The 22,250-nt window shown below is 31.3% G+C and overlaps 1 protein-coding gene across 1 annotated transcript in view; it reads left to right on the forward strand.

The window, feature by feature from the left end:
• Window positions 1–16,716, forward strand: part of LOC145333381 (uncharacterized) — a 94,045-nt gene extending 77,329 nt beyond the window's left edge. Inside the window, exons 14-16 of the mRNA XM_080178499.1 lie at window positions 11,016–11,173; window positions 11,608–11,671; window positions 16,574–16,716. Of these exons, the coding sequence (XP_080034625.1) occupies window positions 11,016–11,173; window positions 11,608–11,671; window positions 16,574–16,716 (365 nt within the window). The remainder of the gene's footprint in view (window positions 1–11,015; window positions 11,174–11,607; window positions 11,672–16,573) is intronic.
• The last annotated feature ends 5,534 nt before the right edge of the window (window positions 16,717–22,250 follow it).

Genomic DNA, 22,250 nt, shown 5'->3' on the forward strand with positions numbered 1-22,250 from the left:
CCTCTCTCTGTAAATTCTAAATTATTATACAACGTTGTTTGATCGAATGTACTATCAAATATTCACATATTCACAAAAAACGTCAATGATGACAGCTTTTTTACTTATTAATACATTTATTTATTTTATTTACTTTTACTAAAAATATTGGATTTCTTAACATAATAAACATATGTTTTCTTAATTCTAATCCTCTGACAATAATGTCAAATGCATCGGTTTTAACCCCAAAAAATCGAGGGTTAAATTTGCCTACCAACCCAACCCCCTCTCACCCAAAAAAAGTCTTGCACATCCTTACTATCAAGCCTCATGGAAATCTCAACCTTTTTTAATTATAAAAATAAAGCTGGAAGTCGAAACCTGATCCAAATATTGCAATCCCTCTTTTTAAAAAATAATTCAAAGCATCCAAAAGGGTTTTAATTTGAGGCTTTGTCACGGGTGACGAACAGCTGCCGAGCCCTGCTTTTATCTTTATACGTCTTTAATTGAAATTTGATCGTCTTATACCTTTAAATTTGGAATTTTAATGGAATTTGAAGTAGAAATCTTTAAATTTTACATAATATAAATTGTATAATAGTTATTAATCGTATCGTATTATAGACAGCTTTCCGCGGATATTAATATGAAAAATTATAAAATCAAAACCAGTTTTGTTTCACAACTGGGGAATTTTATTGATATTTGATTGGTTGGTTCATTAAAATGAGTGTACAAAAGTGTCAATTTACACTTATTGTAATCTACAGAATTATTTTGTTAAGCATCATTGGGGATGTACATCAATTTATCAGCCATTGTCTTATCCCTTTAAATCCCTGTTTTTTATCCACGGGCCAATATTAACTTGTTTACTTTATCTATTTATATGTTTCTTTTATCTGGTAAATAGATATAAACTAAGGGACATAAAAGATAAGACAATTGCCGATAAACTGATGTACATCTACAGTGATAATACACAAAATTACCCCTTTTATATTGTAAAATTAGTGGTTGAAACGTTTGAACACTCAACTTCATAAACCAACCAATCAAAATTCCAAGGATAATACACAAAATTACTCCTTCTGTAGATTACAATTAGTGGTTGAAACGTTTAGACACTCAACTCCATAAACCAACCAATCAAAATTCACTTAAGACCCCAAAGTTGTTAAGCTAACTTATAAAAAAAAACATTATTATCAAACTTTATGGACTAGTGCAAAAAAACACCCCAATGACCCCTCTCTTTTTCTGGCATCTAAATCTTGTATATCTACTACAACTATAATGTAGATGCAAATAATTGAATTAGTATTACCTTTTACGAGATAACATTTGCTCTTTATCCACTTTTTGCCAGGGAGGGAGGGGACATTAGGCTGTTTATTACACTAGTCCATAAAGTTTTATAATGATGTTTTTCATTAGCTTAAAAAAGTTCGGGACTTTTGTAAAATTTTTATTGGTGGGTTCATTCAGTTTGCAGAGTGTCCAAAGTTTCAACCACTAATTTTAATCTACAGACGGGGTAATTTTGATAATCTTCATACTGGATGTACATTAATTTATAAGCCATTGTCTTATACCTTTAGATCCATATATATTAGTTATTTTGTATATTGTTAATTTATATTTGTATTGTCTTTTTACCATTATATCTAATATCTTTACAGTCCTTTTATTAGGCCATGACCATTATATTACAATTCATAAAATATATCTTGGGTAGTCCTTTTATATTGTCCTTTTCTAGTTTTCATTAAATACTGATTGTCTGTCTGTACAGTCTTTTTACCGGCCTATTTACCGCCAATATAACTACAATAATGTTTCTCTTTACACAGGGTGAGTCTTTAAATATCATTCATTTTTAAGATATTTTTTAATATCAAAATATTTTTTATGAGTAGGAGGTAGGGCATTAAAAAGCCTGAAACCATCCAGTCTTAAATTTAAAATAGAAAATAACCAACCCAGGATCTTTTTAAAAACTTATTGAGAACTTAAACAGTAAAGTAATAGGATTTATTTGAGTCTGTCTTTTTTTACCGAATGATCTCGCTAATCGCGAAACTGATATGGTTCTCCTTTACAATGTAGCTTCTCATTGGTCCTGGGAAGGTTTATAACTATTTTCGGAGAGGGTACCACCACCCTCCAAAGAGAAGTCGCCCCTAGAAAAAAATACCCCCCTCCCCCCCAAAAAAGATATTTTGTTTATACTTTTTGTTGTTAAAACTTAAAATCCCCACCTAAATTGTCCATGGAAGCCTCTAGGGGCGTAACCAATAGTATTATATAATTCTATATAAGGAAAATACAAATTATTTGTTTTAAAAACTGATGACTACAAATCTTTGGTACTAGGTCCACTTTTGGTATTTGGTAAGGCCTCATAAAGCCGTCTGGATATTTTAGTTTTTGTTGCAGTCAATTATAGAGTTAGCTTTTTGTAAAATCATTGATTTCTGTATTTATCTGAGATTTTTATTTCTTAAGTAATTAATATGTAAGAAAGATTTTAATATTAAGTATTCATTTAAAGCCTCCATGATTGACGTTAGTTAAATCATCAAAATTCTAAATAAAAACATCTTCTAACTAAAGTCTCCAAAAATTGGATAAAATCTTATTTTCATAACCCTGCTGTGGTTTTGGAACACTTTTTTAAAGAACAGATAAATTAGATTTTGGGATCTGGGTACCGGAATCAATTATGCGATACTTTTAAAGAGTCAACCTAAAATATTATGGATTAAAGTTTTACCACGTTGAATTTTTGGAACTATGTACTACGTAGTTACTTCTCAAAATATGGATATACCCTCGGTTAGAAGTTATGCATTCAAAAACAACGTTATTTATAAAATAGACGTGCCGACTTTATGGTAATGCTTATAAAGTTGCTATGATTCCTAAATCGAACTTTACTGTTATAGAACCATCATGCAAAGTTTGAAATTGATATGACAATTCTAATTTTCTAAATGTCTAAATTAACAAAAAAGCTAAATGTTCCAGATGGAAAAACAGATGTACGGTCTTTTAAAAATAAAAAGTTAGCTATAAAATGCGGGGAAAATTTTCGGAATTATCTGGGGATATAAGGTGCGCTAAATGTTCGGTAAACATCTCATTTGCTTTACCATAGCCAATTAAGTGATACCCGCTTTTAAAAGAATCAACCATACATTTCTAAAGATTATCATGGGTTAAAGTTTTACCGCGTACATTATTTGGAACTATATGCTGCGTAGATACTTTTCAAGATGTGGACGGACGGAAGTTATGCATACAGGAAAAATAAAACGTCAGCTATAAAATGCGGGAAAAATGTCGGAATTATCTGGGGATATAAGGTGTGCTAAATGTTCGGTAAACATCTCATTTGCTTTATCTGATTACTGCGTACTCTACTATTATTGTGTGTGTGTGTGTGTGTGTGTGTGTGTGTGTGTGTGTGTGTAATTGTGTTTGTAGGTGTGTTTGTTTTTAGGGTGTTAGTAAAAGGTTTTTTTTATCAAAGTATTATTATGTTTGTCTGATGTATAAGTTTATAAATATGTTATTTTATATTTAATACTTTTTATCCTATTGTTTTAAGCAGTAAGAATTTTTGTCTGAAGCTTAAAATCTCAATAACTGTTGAACTGATTGGGTTCTCTATTTTTGGTAAGCTTTACAAAGGTGTCATGGTGGTTTTAGGCTATTCCATGTTCAGATTTAAGTCTTGGAATGGTTTTGAGCTATTTTTTAAAAAAATTAAATACAGAGCTCGTAGATGTAAGGGGCGCAGCTACTAGTAGATGTATAAAGTGAAACTTCTAAAAGTGTGGAACATAAAAATCTTTTTAATAGGAAACAAAACAGATTTTATCATATTGAATACTTAAATTATTTTTTACCCACCCAACTATTAGTGTGTTTATGTGTTTATTTGGGGGCCTCCCCTCCCCCCTCATTATTTCTTTTTTGGGGGGGACTCCCAGGGATCTAAAGGGATAAGACAATTCCTAAACATCCCCAATGATAATACACAAAATTACCCTTTCTGTATATAATTATTGGTTAAAAAGTTTGACACTCAACCTAATGAATCAACTATTAAAAATTCAATAAAAGTCATCGAATAAGAAAACGTTATTATAAAACTTTGGGGACTAGCCCAATGTTCCCTCCCTCCCTGGGGGCCTCCCCACCCCCCTCATTAATTCTTATTCAATTGTTATATAGCATGTAACTGCTATGTGCTACAAGCATTATCTATCTTTATATCTGTCTATCCACTAGGCACTAAGATACCTAAGTAGTTTTTAATTTAACTATTTTTTGTCATAAATTTGTTTGAAATGTCCGTCAGTCTGTATGAAATGTTTTTGTGAAACGTTATTTTTTCTACTCCTATAAAAGATAGACGGCTGAAACTTTTTGTCAACATTCCCATCAATATGGAGCATCATTAAGTATAAAACATCCATTGCGGTCCTACTACTTTTTGGGTGATTTCACTTGGGAGGGTGGAGGCACACTCCTCCAAAATAGTTAAAATCTTTCCTATACAAATTCACTGTAAAGGAAAACCATATCGGTCCAATGGTTATCAAGATACAGACAGACACACACAAAGACATTTATCCTATTACTTTTAAATGTTACCAGGGATCTAAAGGGATAAGACAATGACCGATAAATTAAATTGATGTATTATATCCCAAATGATGATACATAAAATTACACCTTCTGTAGATTTTGAAACGTTTAGACACCCAACTTTATGAACTAGCCAATCATAATTCTATGAAAGTCCCCAAAGTCAGTTTATAAGAAAACGTTATTATATAACTTTGGGGACTAGTGTAATAAACAGCCTATTGTCCCATCCCTCAATAATAAGTATTACAAAGATGTATGTTGTACAATATCCATGTAAAAGTTAAGTAAACAGTGCTTAGTTGTCTCTGTGTGTGTGTGAGTGTATATGTATGTGTGTGTATTTGTGTGTATGTGTATCTGTGTGTGTGTATGTGTGTGTGTGTATGTTTGTGTGTGTGTATATGTGTACTTGTCAGTATGTGTGTGTGTATGCGTGGGTGTGTCTGTGAGTGTGTGTGTACTTGTCTTTTATACAAAGATTTATATCATTATTTACATCAGTAGCAGGGAGGGAGGGGACATTGGGGACTAGTTTTTCACACTAGTCCCCAAAGTTTTATAATTACGTTTTCTTATTCGTTGACTTTTATAGGATTTTGATTTTGGTTGGTTCATTAAGTTGAGTGTCCCCTAATTGTAATCTACGTAATTTTGTGTATCAACATTTGGAATATATATCAATTTATCGGCAATTATCTTATCCTTTATCGGCAAGTATTTCGCTACTTATGGATGTTGTCATCCTTGTTACAGTGTTATTCATTGATTCTGTAATTACAGCACAATATATCAGAGATCTAAAGGGATAAGACAATGGCTGATAAATTGATGTACATCCCCACAAAATTACCTCTTCTGCAGATTAAAATTAATGGTTGAAACGTTTGAACACCCAACTTAATAAATCAACAAACTAAAATTGTTAAGCCAACGAATCATAAAATTTTTTTGGACTAGTGTAATATACAGCCCATTGTCCCCTCTCTCTCTCTCTTTGACAATACATATTTTTATACAATAGAATGTATTTTTATATTATTTATGTCTAACAAAAAAACAATTAACATATAAAAGCAATGTAAGTAATGATTTTTAAGTATTCAGAGAAAAAGATAAAGAAAGAAAAAACATTATTCTTTTTTTGTAATAAAAAAATTAGATCATGGAAAGAAAATAAAGTAGCGGGTTATGTCGTATTTTCATATTAGCTTTGTTTATTTTGGGTTAGGTAAATGTTAATGATTGCCCCGCAGGATTAGGAGATTAACCCCGCAGGAGCTAGAAATAGAAGAAAATACTATAAAACCCACTACTTCGTTTTCTTTCCATGTCCAAAAAATGTGCTTTAAAAATTACAATTTATTAAATGTCTACTGTAGAATTTTGATGACTAGTTTTTTATTAATACTAGTGGCTACGCCTCTAGAGGCCTCTATATGATCTTTAGGAAAGGGATGAAATGAGACACTTTTTCTATAAAGGAGAACCATATCGGTTTAGTAGTTAGCGAGATCCTTACCTACATAGAAGACACATAAACATTCATTCTGTTGATTTTTATATAACAATTTTAAAATTATTTCTAATAAAGATATTATATTTACGTCAGTTTGACTTCATGATAGCATTTGATATTAAATACTCTAATTCATTAATCGATATATTATTACTTGAATGTTGCACCAGATTTTCATGTACTCTAATAAAGTAGTGCTTGCAGCAGGCTTAAATGTCGATACACCCATCCAGCCCCATCACCCTTCCTTCTGTAGGAACGAACTGACCAATAAATAAGGTCCATATTAGCAAGCTAAATTGACGACAAATTTTTTCCTATCAATATATCTACGTATATCCTATATCAATTACGTCATTATATGCAAATTCATATCAAATTTAAGAGATTGTTAAAAATTTTAGGTAACTAATTGTCTAATTATTTTGTTTGAATTTGTTTATTTATTTCTTATATCCATTTATTTAATTATCTATCAATCCATTCATCTATCTATCTTTCTTTTTATAAATCTATCTTTCCATCTATTTACCCAATCTATTTATCTATCTCTCCATCCACCTATTCATCTGTTTATTCATCTATCTATCCATCTATCTATCCATCTATCTATCCATCTATCTATCCATCTATCTATCCATCTATCTATCCATCTATCTATCCATCTATCTATCCATCTATCTATCCATCTATCTATCCATCTATCTATCCATCTATCTATCCATCTATCTATCCATATTTCGACCATTTAATCCAACTATATATCCTTCTATCTATCCATCCATCTATCTATCCATAAAACCCATCCATCTATCCATCATTCCATTTATCTATCCATCAATCTATATATCCATCTATCTATCTATTTATCGCTTCCTTTGAACATTAAGCATGTAACTTTGAAAAGTTTAAAACAAAGATATCTGAATATATATTTATATGTACGAATTTGGAATAAAATTTCAAAAAACTAAATCAGAAATCTTAAGGGATAATACAAAAGAAGTATATTGATTTACCTTAATTTTTAATCAAAATTAACCCTTCTGTGGATTAAAATTGTAAGTTGAAAAGTTTCGACACTATGGAGTCAACCAATAGAATTTCAATAAAATGGAGGTTAATTCACTTGTTTACTGTATAATTGTTTACTGTTCTTTTTAATTGGAAAAATTTGTTTTTGCTATGCTACTTATTTACATAACTGTTCTTATATATTTGTAAATATTTGTAGTATGTAAATTAGAACCAGAAAAATACTGAAAAATTGTATTTTTTCACGAATGTTAATAAAAATCATATGTCACTCGTCCCCTCAGGGCTAACTAAACAGGTTTTTTTCCGCGGAAAATAATCCCTTTCCGTGCATATCAGGGCCAAGGTCTTTGTCTTTTGAAATTTCATGCTTTGGTTATGGATATATGCTGGGAGGGAGGGGATATTGGACTGTTTATTACACTAGTCCCCAAAGTTTTATAATAACGTTTTCTTATTCGTTGACTTAACAACTTTGGAGACTTTTAACGAATTTTGATTGGTTGGTTTATTAAGTAAAGTGTTTAAATGAATTAACCACTAATTTTAATCTACAGTATGGTAATTTTGTGTATTATCATTGGGGATATACATCAATGTATCGGCCATTGTCTTATCCCTTTAGATCTCTTGTATATATATATATCTATCTATATTTATCAATGTATGTAATTTTGTCTATCATTCTATCGATACATAAACATTATTTTAAAGGTTTCGTGATTTTCTTAAGTTTTTTTAGGGCAACAAATAAGAAACGATAACATAAAACTAGTGTAATAAACAGCCCAATGTCCACTCCCTCCCTGGTTGTCATTAATAAGATAAAAGTCTCCAAAGTTGTCAAGCCAATGAATAAGAACACGTTACTATATAACTTTGGAGACTAGTGCAATAAACAGCCCAATGTCTCCCTTTACCCTGTATTTGTTTAATAACTGTACAATCTTAAACAATTACCCCAATTCTGTAGATTAAGATTAATGGTTGAAAAGTTTGGACACTCAAGTTAATGAACCAACCAATCCAAATTTAATTAAAGTCCCCAAAGTTGTTAAGGCAACAAATAAGAAACGTTAATTAAAACTTTGGGGACTAGTGTAATAAACAGCCCAATGTCCCCTCCCTCCCTGGTTGTCATTGTTGTTAAGAATAAGATTTATATTACTGCGACACTGTGTCTTATTCTTTTTGATCTATTCCATACTTAGCTAATTTCCTTACCATTTCAATTAGACCCAACATATTCATGGGTTGTTTATCACACTAGTCTCCAATGTTTTATAATAAAGATCTTATTCGTTTGCTTAACAACTTTGGGGACTTTTATTGAACTTTGATTGGTAGGATCATTAAGTTAAGTGCTAAACATTGAAAACTAATTTCTACAGAAGAGGTAATTTCATTATGAATGTACATCAATTTAACAGCCATTGTCTTATCCCTTTAGATCTCTGAAACAAATTAGTCTTAAAAACTTTTGGTTATATTATTTTTAACATTTAATGACGACTTTATTAGATGTTTTTTTTTGCCACTAAACTGACTATTTTTAGCTTTAACTACTCGATAAAAGGAACAGGATGACTGTGTGTGTGTATGTCTGTAATCATGATAACCGCTGGACCTAAATGGTTCTCCTTTGCAGTTAAAAGACATATTACTTTATATAAAAGAATTGTCCAATTCCATTACTTAGATATGTTGTTTTGATTTTTCAAAGGTGGGGTTTTTAGGACATATTTCTATAAAAGAAAGGAAATTTTTTCATATTTTCTTAATTGTATTATAATGCTACACAACAAAAGTTATTATGCCAAGGATAGAGATCAATTAGAAACATTCTTTTTTTAATTATAAAAACGAAAAACAAATTAACTCCTCTTAACCTTTAAATTTTAAATTATTGTTACAATATTACATTATTAGCGGTTACGAACCTAGCATCTAGTAATCGAAGATCGTAAAATATCCTAAAATCTTTTCAAGACTATAATATCAAACTAAAATAGCCCAAAACCATGCTGAAAAGCATAACTGAATAGGCTCAGTAGTTATCGAAATCTTAAGCTACAGAAAATTTTATTTAAAATTAGCTTGTTATTGCTGCGCTACTTAAGTCAACAATTGTTCTTGTGTGTTGGTATGCACCAAAACCATAAATATATATACACACACACACACACACACGCCCGCCTTTCAACATTCCTATATATTCAAATAATATATAGACATTATACCCAATAATATAGGCATTACAAATCAGAAGCTCTTTTTAGTGTCAGCGAATGACGTCATATTAGAATAATGGAGTTTGTTAACATGACGTCATTCAAGTTTTTAAATTTAATCCCTTTTTTTATAGGCACTTTAAGAGCTTTGATATAAAGTTTATACTTTATTATTATAGGAATCCCTAGGAATGGTTTATAATCAATATGACAATTCTAACAAGACTAAAGTTATTCTCATTATACCAAATGGCCAGACGATAGAAAAACACTAAATATATGAAAGCCCCTTTATGAAAAAAAAAGATTATATTTTGGGGCAGTTCCTTTTATTACTGGCTACATAACGCTTGTGCTTTTTACCAAATGAATAGAAGACCAAAAAATATGCAGCATATAGCTGTATACCCAGGGAGGGAGGGGACATTGGGCTATTTATTATGCTAGTCCCAAAAGTTTTATAATAACATTTTCTTATTTTTTGGCTTAACAACTTTGAGGACTTTTATTAAATTTTTATTGGTTGTCTAAACGTTTCGACCACTAATTGTAATCTACAGAAGTGGTAATTTAGTTAATCATTATTGGGACTGTTCATCAATTTATAGGCCATTGTCTTATCCCTTTATACAAGCATACAAGCATAAGCGAAAATTCTCTATAGTTAACATTATACATCATCTGATTTTTCACGTGGGGATCTAAAGGGATATGACAATTGACAATGCCCGATAAATTGATGTATATAACCAATATGTTATTGAAAATTCATTAGATATTACGTAGGGATCTATTCTAAAGGTATAAGACAATGGCCGATAATTTGATGTACATCCCAAATGATAATACACAAAATTATATCTTATGTTGATTATAATAAGTGGTTGAAGCGTTTGGACTCTCTTAAATAAATACTAATGACATTGTTTTGTCTGTATTGTGTCGCATCTATCTACCATGCAGTTACATTCAATAATGAAAATTTTAATTAATTATCTTGTATTATATTTTTTTAATTAAATTAATTAAAATCAGGGATAAGGGATGGGAAACGTAGGAAAATATTATTTCAGGCCTATTTCAAGCCTAGGCCTATTTCTAGCCTAATAAACCAGTTTTGGGATAGCGCAGTGGTTCGTATAAAATGCTAATGAAAAAGCTGTGTGTGTGTGTGTAGATAAAGTATAGAATCAAATTCAGGTAGCTAGTTTAAAGTAAAAAACATAACTTTTTATAAACCTATATATTAATGGCTTTTGTTAAAATGAAGTTTTTTCTCTCCCAAAATTTTTTATCTTTTACTTTGGTAATTTGAACTGTCAGAAAGCTATCGTTGGGTTTCCCTCAGACAGATTTTAGTTTGTAGTATTTGCATTTTTATTAATGAGTAAAAATTTTATTTGAAAATTTCATTGCTAATTAGAATTCAAAATAAATAAATAAATATGCACTTGGGTAACATTCTATCCCTGATTAAAATCTTCTTAATTTGTGGGTGGTTTGTATTAAAATATTTAATCATTTTATTCTATATAAGGATTCTGTCTATTTATTGATCTATCTATCTATCTTATCTATCTATCTAGGCAAGAAGCATATCTCGGAGGTGCCAATGTCCCACACCAATGGCATGTCCTCCTCTGGAGGGGGCGCAGGGGGCATCGCGGGGATGAATGGGGGTGTTGGAGTAGGGGGTGTTGGAAATTCTGTGAACACCTCGTCATGGCCTAATGGCACCTATCAGGTAACCAGATATTCTATTTAATCCGCGGATAGTAAAATGAAAATTATGGGACTAATAAGTTTAGTTTATCACGAGAGGCCAAAGGTCCAAGCCAACTAAACTGGTTTTGATTTTACGATAATTTTTGGAATTTTGCAAGTTTTTTTAGCATGGCTCAGAACTGGTTCTAGTCCAGCGGATAATAATCGGTTTCGAAGTAATAATGTAAATAAGATTATTTAATTTTCAGCATTTGGTTTAAAAATGTCATTTTTAGTGTAGAGATTTCTTTAAACAACGAGAATCTACTTTTTCTACTTCCATCTGTTTGGCTTTTTAGCTTCTTATTATATTTGAACTTCGCTACTATTTTTCATTTTCCTCTTAATCTTCTTAATTTCATTTAGATTTTGTAATTAATTCAAATTTTATTGTAATTCATTGTGTAATTTTAGGGTTCCGAACAGACGAATAGCAAAGAAGACCTACTTCTAACCCAATTAAACACAAGTTATTCAGGTAATTAATAATTATTACTCTAATCCTTATAGCAGCTTCGCTCCTTGCCTCTAACGGCTTATCCCTACAGATTTAAAGATGATTTTTTCATCTTTTTTTATATTTATTTTATATTTTTTGAGACACTTATACAGAAAGAAAGATAGACAAACAAACACACAGACATATAGAAAGACAGATATATAGATAGATAAATAGTGAGACTCACATTCAAGATGACAGAAAGTTTATATTCATTAAGATAGACAGGCAGACAAACAGACATACAGAAAAACAGACAGATAGACAGACAGCAGGAAAGATAAAAAGAAAGACAAACAAAGAGACAAACAAATTTACAAAAAGAAAGATAGACATACAAGCAGACAGATAGAAGGACATATAAACAGATGATAGAAAGTCAAACCTCAAGAAGATGCCCCTAGAGGCTAGAGGAGAGGCACAGTCACATAACCATCAGAGAGCTAAAGGGATAAGCCAACTTAATGAACCAATCAATTAAAATTCAACGAGAGTCCCCATAGTTGTTAAGCCAGCGAATAAGGAAATGTTATTAAAAAACTTTGGGGAATAGTGTAATAAAAAGCACAATGTCCCATCCCTCACTGCATAATTATTATCCTTTTTCCTTTCAGCTAAAAAGCGAATAATAAGCTTATTTTTTTCCTAGACCAAAAATAATAAAATAATATTTTTATATAACCTTTAGTTCTAAGAATAACTTGTATAGTAAAATCACAATAGAAACGCATTTCCTCAATTTCTTAAAGCTACTGTAATATTAGTACATTAATTATCCTAGAAACTCGCCAATAGTTCAGGTAGGTAGGGGATTGGGCTGTTTATTACACTAGTCCCAAAGTTTTATAATAACGTTTTCTTATTCGTTGGCTTAACAACCTTAGGGACTTTTCCTGAATTTAAATTGGTTGATTGTATTAACGTTTTAACCACTTATTGTAATCTACAGAAGGGGTAACTGTATGTAACATTATTGGCGATGTACATATCGGCCATTGTCTTATCCCTTTAGATCCCTGCTAGTTGCATGTTCTGTAATAATCATAACCATATGTTGCTTTTATATTTTTTCATGCTTAATGTTATATATAAATAAAGGATTATTTTTTTATTATAAATATATAAAATATATAATATAATGTCATTAACTAGTTATAAATAAGTTTATCATTGCGGCATTAAGGGAATTTTTTTGTACAGTAAATGGTTAGATGGACGGACGGACGTTTTAAAGAAAGGCAAAATTTATAAATGCATAGATCTAATGAGATAAGACAATAGCCGATAAATTTATATGTATCTCCAATGATGAAAATTTAGATTACAATTAGTTTTTAAAACGTTAGGACACTCAATTTAATGAACCAACCAATCAAATTCAATCAAGTCCCCAAAGTTGTTAGGCCAACGAATAAGAAACGTTAATGTAAAATTTTGCGGACTTCTATAAATGGGTAAGTGGTTAAAAAGAAGAAGAAATAAAATTTATAAAATCATTTTTAATGTAGAAATATAAATGTTTAAAAACAGCCTAAAGCTTACTTGTTTGATGTATTGAATTTTTATGCTAAAATATTTCTTATAAACAGGGAAAATGTTTCAATATGTTTTGGTATGATTTTTTTCTGTTCTTTATTTGTCTATCTAATTCCTTCATTTATGATATTTATTACTCTTTAATTAGTTTTCAAGGTTTTCAAGTATGGCTTCGAAACCGATTAATATCCGCTGGATTAGAATCGTTTGTCAGCTTCACTAAAAAATTATGTATAGCATCGTATTACAGACAATTTTTACAAATATAAAAAAAAATCAAAATTAATAACTGTTTTGTTTGCCCGTGCCTTAGGCCCCTCGGTTCTAACAAAACTGGTTTTAATTGTTAAAAAATTTTCATTTCAATATCCACGAAAAGCTGTCTATAATACGATGTGATAAATAACAATCATACCTATCAATCAGTCTATTAATTACTCCTATATCTATCTATCAATCTAGTTGATCTATCAATCTATTCATCTATCTATCTCCCTATCTATTGATCTAATTGATCTATCAATCTATTCATCTATCTATCTATCTATTTCCCTATCTATCCATCTATTTATCTATCTATCCGTATCCATCCATCTATCTATCTATCCAACTATCTATCTATCTATCCATCTATCTATTTATCCTTATACTAAAGTAACAGGATGTTTGTGTGTCTGTGTGTTTGTTTGTACCGAAGGATCTCGCTAACCGATGAATTGATCGGGTTCTCCTTAACAGGGTAGCTTCTCATAGGTCTCAGGAAGGTTTATAACTATTTTCTTGGGGGGTGGGACACCCCCAACCCCCCCCCCCAAAAAAAAAAAAAAATTTTTTTACTTTTTCTTTTAAAATCTAAAATAAGAAATTGGGTTATCAAATTTGACTCTCTCTTCAAGTGCCCCTATATATAAATGAACAGCCAAGTGGATACTCAGCTACCAACAATAAAGACTCAAATCTATCTGTCCATCAATCTATCTATCTATCTAACTATCCATCTATATATCTATCTATCTACCCATCTATGTATAGATGAACAGCCCAGTAGCTACTCAGCTACCAACAATGGATAATCTATCTATCCATCCATCTATCTTTTCATCCTTCTATCTATCTATCTAACTTTCCATCTATATATCCATCTATCTTTTTATCTATATATAGATGAACAGCCCAGTGGATACTCAGCTACCAACAATGGGTACTCAAATTTATCTGTCCATCAATCTATCTAACTTTCCATCTTGAAAGTGAAGGTATCAAAATTGGTACCAGAGAGTTCTCAATACATAATGTAGAGAATAATATAAGAGGTTAACTCACAAACAAAATATGAATTTTACATATTTATTCAGACATTACAAATTGTTTCGTGCATGTTTGCACTCTTCAGATGTCAATGTAAAACTAAAGTTTCAAACAAATTTAAATTTAAAGGATTTTTACAAATATTTTAGAAGATTTTTTGAACATAATATTAAACTTTCCATCTATATATCCATCTATCTATTTATCTATGTATAGACGAACAGCCAAGTAGATACTCAGCTACCAACAACGGGTACTCAAATCCATCTGTCCATATGTCCATCAATCTATCTATCTATCTATCTATCCATCTATTAATACATCTATCTATCGATCCATCTATTAATACATCTATCTATGTATAGATGAACAGCCCAGTGGATACTCAGCTATCAACAATGAAGACTTAAATCTATCTGTCCATCAATTATCAATATTTTGAACAAATATCTATCCATCCATCTATCTATTAATCTAGGTATAGATGAACAGCCCAGTGGCTACTCAGCTACCAACAATGGATACTCAAATATTTCTATTCATCTATATATCCATCTATTAATATCTATCTATATATAGATGAACAGCCCAGTGGCTACTCAGCTACAAACAACGGGTACTCAAATCTACCTATCCGTATCCATCCATCTATCTATCTATATATCCATCTATCTATTTATCTATATATAGATGAACAGCCCAGTGGCTACTCAGCTACAAACAACTGGTACTCAAATCTATATATCCATCTATTAATCTATCTATCTATATATAGATGAACAGCCCAGTGGCTACTCAGCTACAAACAATGGGTACTCAAATCTATCTATCCATCTATTAATATATCTATCTAGGTATAGATGAACAGCCCAGTGGATACTCAGCTACCAACAATGGATACTCAAATCTATCTATCCATCTATTAATCTACCCATCTATGTATAGATGAACAGCCCAGTGGCTACTCAGCTACAAACAATGGGTACTCAAATCTATCTATCCATCTATTAATCTACCCATCTATGTATAGATGAACAGCCCATTGGCTACTCAGCTACCAACAATGGGTACTCAAATCTATCTATCCATCTATTAATCTACCCATCTATGTATAGATGAACAGCCCATTGGCTACTCAGCTACCAACAACGGGTACTCAAATATATCTATCCATCTATTAATCTATCTATCTATGTATAGACGAACAGCCAAGTGGCTACTCAGCTACAAACAATGGATACTCAAATCTATCTATCCATCTATTAATATATCTATCTATATATAGATGAACAGCCCAGTGGATACTCAGCTATAAACAATGAAGACTCAAATCTATCTGTCCATCTATTAATATATCTATCTATATATAGATGAACAGCCAAGTGGCTACTCAGCTACAAACAATGGGTACTCAAATCTATCTATCCATCTATTAATATATCTATCTATATATAGATAAACAGCCCAGTGGATACTCAGCTATAAACAATGAAGACTCAAATCTATCTGTCCATCAATCTATCTATCTATTTATCTATCCAACTATCTAACTTTCCATCAATATATCCATCTATCTATTTATCTATGTATAGATAAACAGCCCAGTGGCTACTCAGCTACCAACAAAGGATACTCAAATCTATCTATCCATCTATTAATATATCTATCTAGGTATAGATGAACAGCCCAGTGGATACTCAGCTACCAACAATGGATACTCAAATCTATCTATCCATCTATTAATATATCTATCTAGGTATAGATAAACAGCCCAGTGGCTACTCAGCTACCAACAATGGATACTCAAATCTATCTATCCATCTATTAATATATCTATCTAGGTATAGATAAACAGCCCAGTGGCTACTCAGCTACCAACAATGGGTACTCAAATCTATCTATCCATCTATTAATATATCTATCTAGGTATAGATGAACAGCCCAGTGGATACTCAGCTACAACCAATGGGTACTAAAATCTATCTATCTAATTAACTTTCCATCTATATATCCATCTATCTATTTATCTATGTATAGATGAACAGCCCAGTGGCTACTCAGCTACCAACAATGGATACTCAAATCCAGATTTGATTCCTCCAATGGACAGAAACACAGGTAAAAACTTTGGTTACTCTAGTATAATACACATTAATGTCCCCTACCTCCCTGTGTCATAAGCCAAATTATTAGGGGCAAAATAGTTTTTCCAGTATGGCATGAAAAACCATTGATATCCGCTGGATTAGATCAGGTTCTCAGCCATAGAGAAAAGTCATGTATATCACCGTGTTACAGACAATTTTCAACGAATATTAAAATATAAATCATAAAATTAAGATAAGTTTTGTAAGCCCAGGCCTTAGCCCCATTTTTTTATTTCAATATCCTGGGAGAGATGTCTATAATACGATGCGATAAATAACTTTTCTCTTTCTGAAAAACATTCCCTATCAAATTTTAATGGAATGATAAAATATGTTTTACATCTACCTAATATCAATTTAACCTGGGCTTAATTAAACCACATCAGATTTTAATTAAGCCAATAAATGTAGTAAATATAGATATATAATCCAGTTAACTACCTGTATTCAGTGTTGTGGACCTTTTTCGTCTGCTAGCAAATCAATTTTTGCTCTTTTATAGCGACTTGGCTGTGTTAATATTTGCGACGCTGTTGGCTGATATTACAATCGGCACAGGGCCCATGGGGTGGAACATATAGTTATATAACCCCTTATCCCTCTATTTTATACTTTAATATTAAGACAGCATAGCCAATTAAGGATTTTATCTATCTATCCAGAAATAGATGGTAAAATGTACTAATTGATATGTTATTACTTGGATATTGCACCAGATTTTCATAAAATAACGTTACCCACCATGCCCTCTCTCTTAATGGATGAACGAACTGACCAATAAAAGAGGTTCATATTAAAAACATAAATTTTAATGGTTAATTTAGTCCAAACGTCTCTTTCAACCACTAATTGTAATCTACAGAAGGGGTAATGTTGACTCTTTGAATATTATCATTAAAGATACACATTAATTTATCGGCCATTTTCTTATCCCTTAGGATCCCTGCAATCTATTTAAATTTAGTGGGCAAGATTAATATAATTATCTAACCTAAGCCTTAACCATCTAATATGCACAAAAAAAAATACATTTTGTCTAAAGAAGGAATCTTTCCACCTATATCAACAAATCCACAACACAATATGGCTACCAAGCCATAACAAAGCAACATAAACATTAGAATGCCGCGCACAATTTCGACGTAAACACACAAAAGTCGTCTTCGAAACCTTACACCATTTCATCACATATCAAATATAAATCAAAATTTCAATAAAGATTTTTCTCGTATTCATTCGCATCCGGTGGATAGGAACCGGTTCTCATTTATACGAAAAACTACGAATATAGAAATGTACAATCACAAGATTAAAACTAGTTTTTTTAGCAGGTGCCTTCGGCACCACTGGGCTAAAAAACTAGTTTTAATCTTATAATTGTACATTCTATATCCGCGGAAAGCCGTTTATAATACGATATGAGAAATAACTATTCTCTCCTTTCTGAAAAACACAAAATTACCAATACAATAATCATAAGAGATACATTAATGTATCGGCCATTGTCTTATCCCTTTAGATCCCTGCCAATCTATTTTAATTTAGTCCGCAAGATTAATATAATTATCTAACCTAAGCCCTAGCCATCAATTCATTAAAACTAATTTTCCTCCGCGTTCTCTTTCTAATATATCTCCAAAATTAACTTACATTTTTACCAAAGAAAAGTTAACGAATAGTTAAATTTATAGCATCGTATTAAATTCAGTTTTTCGTGGATATTAAGATGAAAAATTCGAAAATTCGGCCACTCAGGGTTAACAAAACTGGTATAAATTTTATGACTTTTTTTTGATATTCATGAAAATTGTCTGTAATTAAAAGCCATACATGATATTTTTAGTATGGTTTAGAACTAGAGGCCTCTAGGGGCACTATATCCATACGATTACAAAAATAAACATAAAGAGAAGATACTTTACTATAAATTCCAGTTTTTTGCTATTTTTAAATTTAGTTGTCTCACTAAAATATCCTCTACCACAAAGTAGACGACCTATTTTCTATTTTTTCAAACATTTTAATGAAACTTTAGGTCCTTTTCCCCAACTTTGTGCTGGGTTTATAGATGTTTAAACCAGAATTATTACAGTATTCAAATTGGTTTTCTTAGACTTAAATCATACTGTAATTTAGATTTGTAATTATATTAGAACCAAAATTTTAACCCCCTTAGTGCATACTGTAAGTGTTTGTCTTTTGGGGTTTTCAATTGTAAGTGTGTGTGTGTGTGTGTGTGTGTATGTGTGTGTGTGAGTGTTTATGTATGTGAGTCACACTACTCCCTAATGATGTTGCATAAAAATACCTCTTCTGCAGATTGCAATTTTTTGTTGAAACCTTTGAATATTCAACTAAATGAACCAACCAGTGTAAATTCAATAATAGTTATTTCTCGTATCGTATTATAAACGGCTTTCCGCGGATATAGAATGTACAATTATAAGATTAAAACTAGTTTTTTTAGCCCCGTGGTGCCGAAGGCATCGGCTAAAAAAACTAGTTTTAATCTTATGATTGTACATTTCTATATTCGTAGAAAACTGGATATAATACGATGCTAGACATAGTTTTTTCGTATGGATGAGAACCGGTTCCTATCCACCGGATTCGAATGAATACGAGAAAATTGGTTAAGCCAACGGATAAGAAAAAGACTTAAGGGACTAGTGTAATAAAACAGCCCAATATCCCGTTCCTCTCTTGTATATATCTAATGGGTAAAATTCAACTTATTATTTTATAAAGTAGAAAGGTTTATCTGCTAACCACTGAACTGAATCAGTTTGCCATTTCAAGGAAACTTCAAATGGGAGGGTTTAAAACTATATTTTTATATTAAGGGCATGGTCTCCCCACTCCATTTAAATACAGAGTCCCTAAATGCTAGAGACTCAGAAATTTTTCAATGCAAAAAAATTTTAAAATTAATTTTTCTTTTTTGAGTTTCAATCTAATGAGACGATTCATTTTCTATTATCTTAAAAAGAAAACGAAAGCGTTGTAGTGTGAAAGTGTGTCTTTGGGTAAGTAATTGAACTAAATTTTGGTTCTGTAATCCTTTTTTCTATTAATAAAACAGTAGAATTTATATCTTTGTTAGATTTCTACCGTAGTGTCATAGTGCAATGACAAAAAAAATCTTTGAAAACCTCTAAAATTTGAAAGTCCTTGAGACACAGGGATAGGAGAGAGGGGACATTGGACTGTTTATTACACTAGTCCCCAAAGTTTTATAATAAAGTTTTCTTATTCGTTGGTCCTTTAAGTTGAGTGTCTAAACGTTTCAACCACTAATTATAAAAAGCAACATTGTAAAGGAGAACCATATGGAATCTGCGAAAAGTTAGATCCTTCGGTATACAGACATACACATAGACATCTTGTTACTTATATATAAAGATAAGAACACACCATTACCCCCTCATTCCTAAGTCTTTAAAATAATGCATGAACTTTGAATTTTAAATTAATTGAACTATCCCTGTAACCTTGTTGAGACCCAAAGTTTCAATTTGCACACAAACCTTTCAAAAAATCTTTGTTTCAATTTCAAAGAATATGTAGGAATAGAATATTAGAAAATAGCTTAAAACCATCAACTCTGTGAAGCCTTCCTAAAAAGGAAAACTTAACCGGTTTAAAAGTTTTCGAAATTTCAGACTACAAACCAAAAACTTTACTACTTCATATTAAAGGAAAGCAGTCAAAAAAATCACTTTTTTCCCATTACATTACGGACTAAGTGATAGACTAATAGACGGACGGACAGAGAAGGTGAATTATAGAGAATCTTCGAAACTTAAAAATATAAATTTTTTCACCTATTCTTCAGAAATTTAACCTATATATGCAAAATAAATTGAATTTTGAGACACTAGGATTTTTCAAAATATAGGCATTATTAAATTATTGAAAGAATATGGAATTTATTGCATCGTATTATAGACAGCTTTCCGTAGATATTAAAATAAAAATAAGATTTAACCTAGCTTTGTTAGCTTGGAACACATGTGGAAGCTGGTATTAATTCTATGATTTTTATTTCAATATTCATGGATAATTGTTTGTAGTATGGTGCTATACCTAATTTTAGTATGCTGATAACTGGTTCTAATCCAGCGGATACTTATCGGTTTCGAAGCCATACTGTAAATTAAATTATAGTCTATATTTAATAGTAGTTGGATGTCTGTGTGTTTGTCTGTGTACAACGGTCGAAAATTTTAAGCAGGGCTAGGCGGATGCTTGTCAGCCGAGTGTGAGCATCATTTAATTGAAATCGTCATATTATAGCTTTAAAATTCAGCTTCATGTCTAAACCATTTAACAAGTAGACAAACAATCTTTTGGAAATTAGTTGTGTCTGTAAATAAGTGGGTTTTGATGCTTTTCTGCGGTTGAGGCGCGTTCGCCGAGCCCTGATTTTAAAAGAGGTTCCATATGAGTTATGGATACTTGTATTATAAGATGCTATCTCACTGTTCAAAAGTTTCAAATCGATGGGAGAATTGTTACATCTTTGAATTTACTCTCAAAACTGTTGACGCATTCAGTTCTAAAATATTTTTTTACGTTATTGTCTATTAAAAGAAAATTGCTCCCTGTTACAAATTAAACTTTCCAGTATGGCTTCGAAACCGATTATTATCCACTGTATTAGAACCTGTTCTCAGCCATAGTGAAAAAGCATGTATGGCATATTATTATAGCCAGTTTTCCACGAAAATTAATACCAGTGTTGTTAACCCGGGCCTTTGACCCCTGGGGTCTAACGAAACTGGTTTTAATTTTATATTTTTTTTATTTAAATATCTGCGGAAAGCTGTCTATAATACAATGCGATAAATTTAACTGTTCTGGTTAAAACAATTTAATTTCATTTAACTGGTAAAAGAAATCCTTTCGTGTGTAATTTGGTTTGTTACTACATAAGTTCTTTCCCCTTTTTTTTCATGGATTTAGGAATAGGCAATGATTGCAGGGATCTAAAGGGATAAGACAATGACTGATAATTTGGTTTGTTACTACATAAGTTCTTTTCCCTTTTTTTCATGGATTTAGGAATAGGCAATTATTCAGAGAGAGAGAGAGAGAGAGAGATTACATTTGACTGTTAAGTTTATTACACTGGTCCCCAACGTTTTATAGTAACTTTTTTTATTCGTTTGTTCAACAACTTTCGGGACTATATTAAATTTTGATTGATTGGTTCATTAAATTGAGCGTTCAAACGTTTCAACCACTTATTGTAATCTACAGAAGGGGTAATTTTATGTATCATAATTGGGGATGTACAATGTAAATCAATTTATTGTTTATTGTCTTTTTCCGTTAGATCCTGCAATGATTCACTTTGTCTGTCAGTCTGCAATGCTGTTAGGGATTTACTATTTTCTTGGCTGCTATAGAAATAGATGTAGCTTATACTATGGATATTATGTCAGGGGAAAAATTGTCACCAATTTACCTTGCTAAAATGGAACTCGTTTATTCGGATCTAAAGGGACAACTTAATGGACAATAAATTGATGTCTATCCCCAAATGATTATACATAAAATTATCC

The sequence above is a fragment of the Acartia tonsa genome, chromosome 12 (assembly GCF_053477335.1).
Source record: "Acartia tonsa isolate MP-2025a chromosome 12, ASM5347733v1, whole genome shotgun sequence".
Taxonomy (NCBI): domain Eukaryota; kingdom Metazoa; phylum Arthropoda; class Copepoda; order Calanoida; family Acartiidae; genus Acartia; species Acartia tonsa.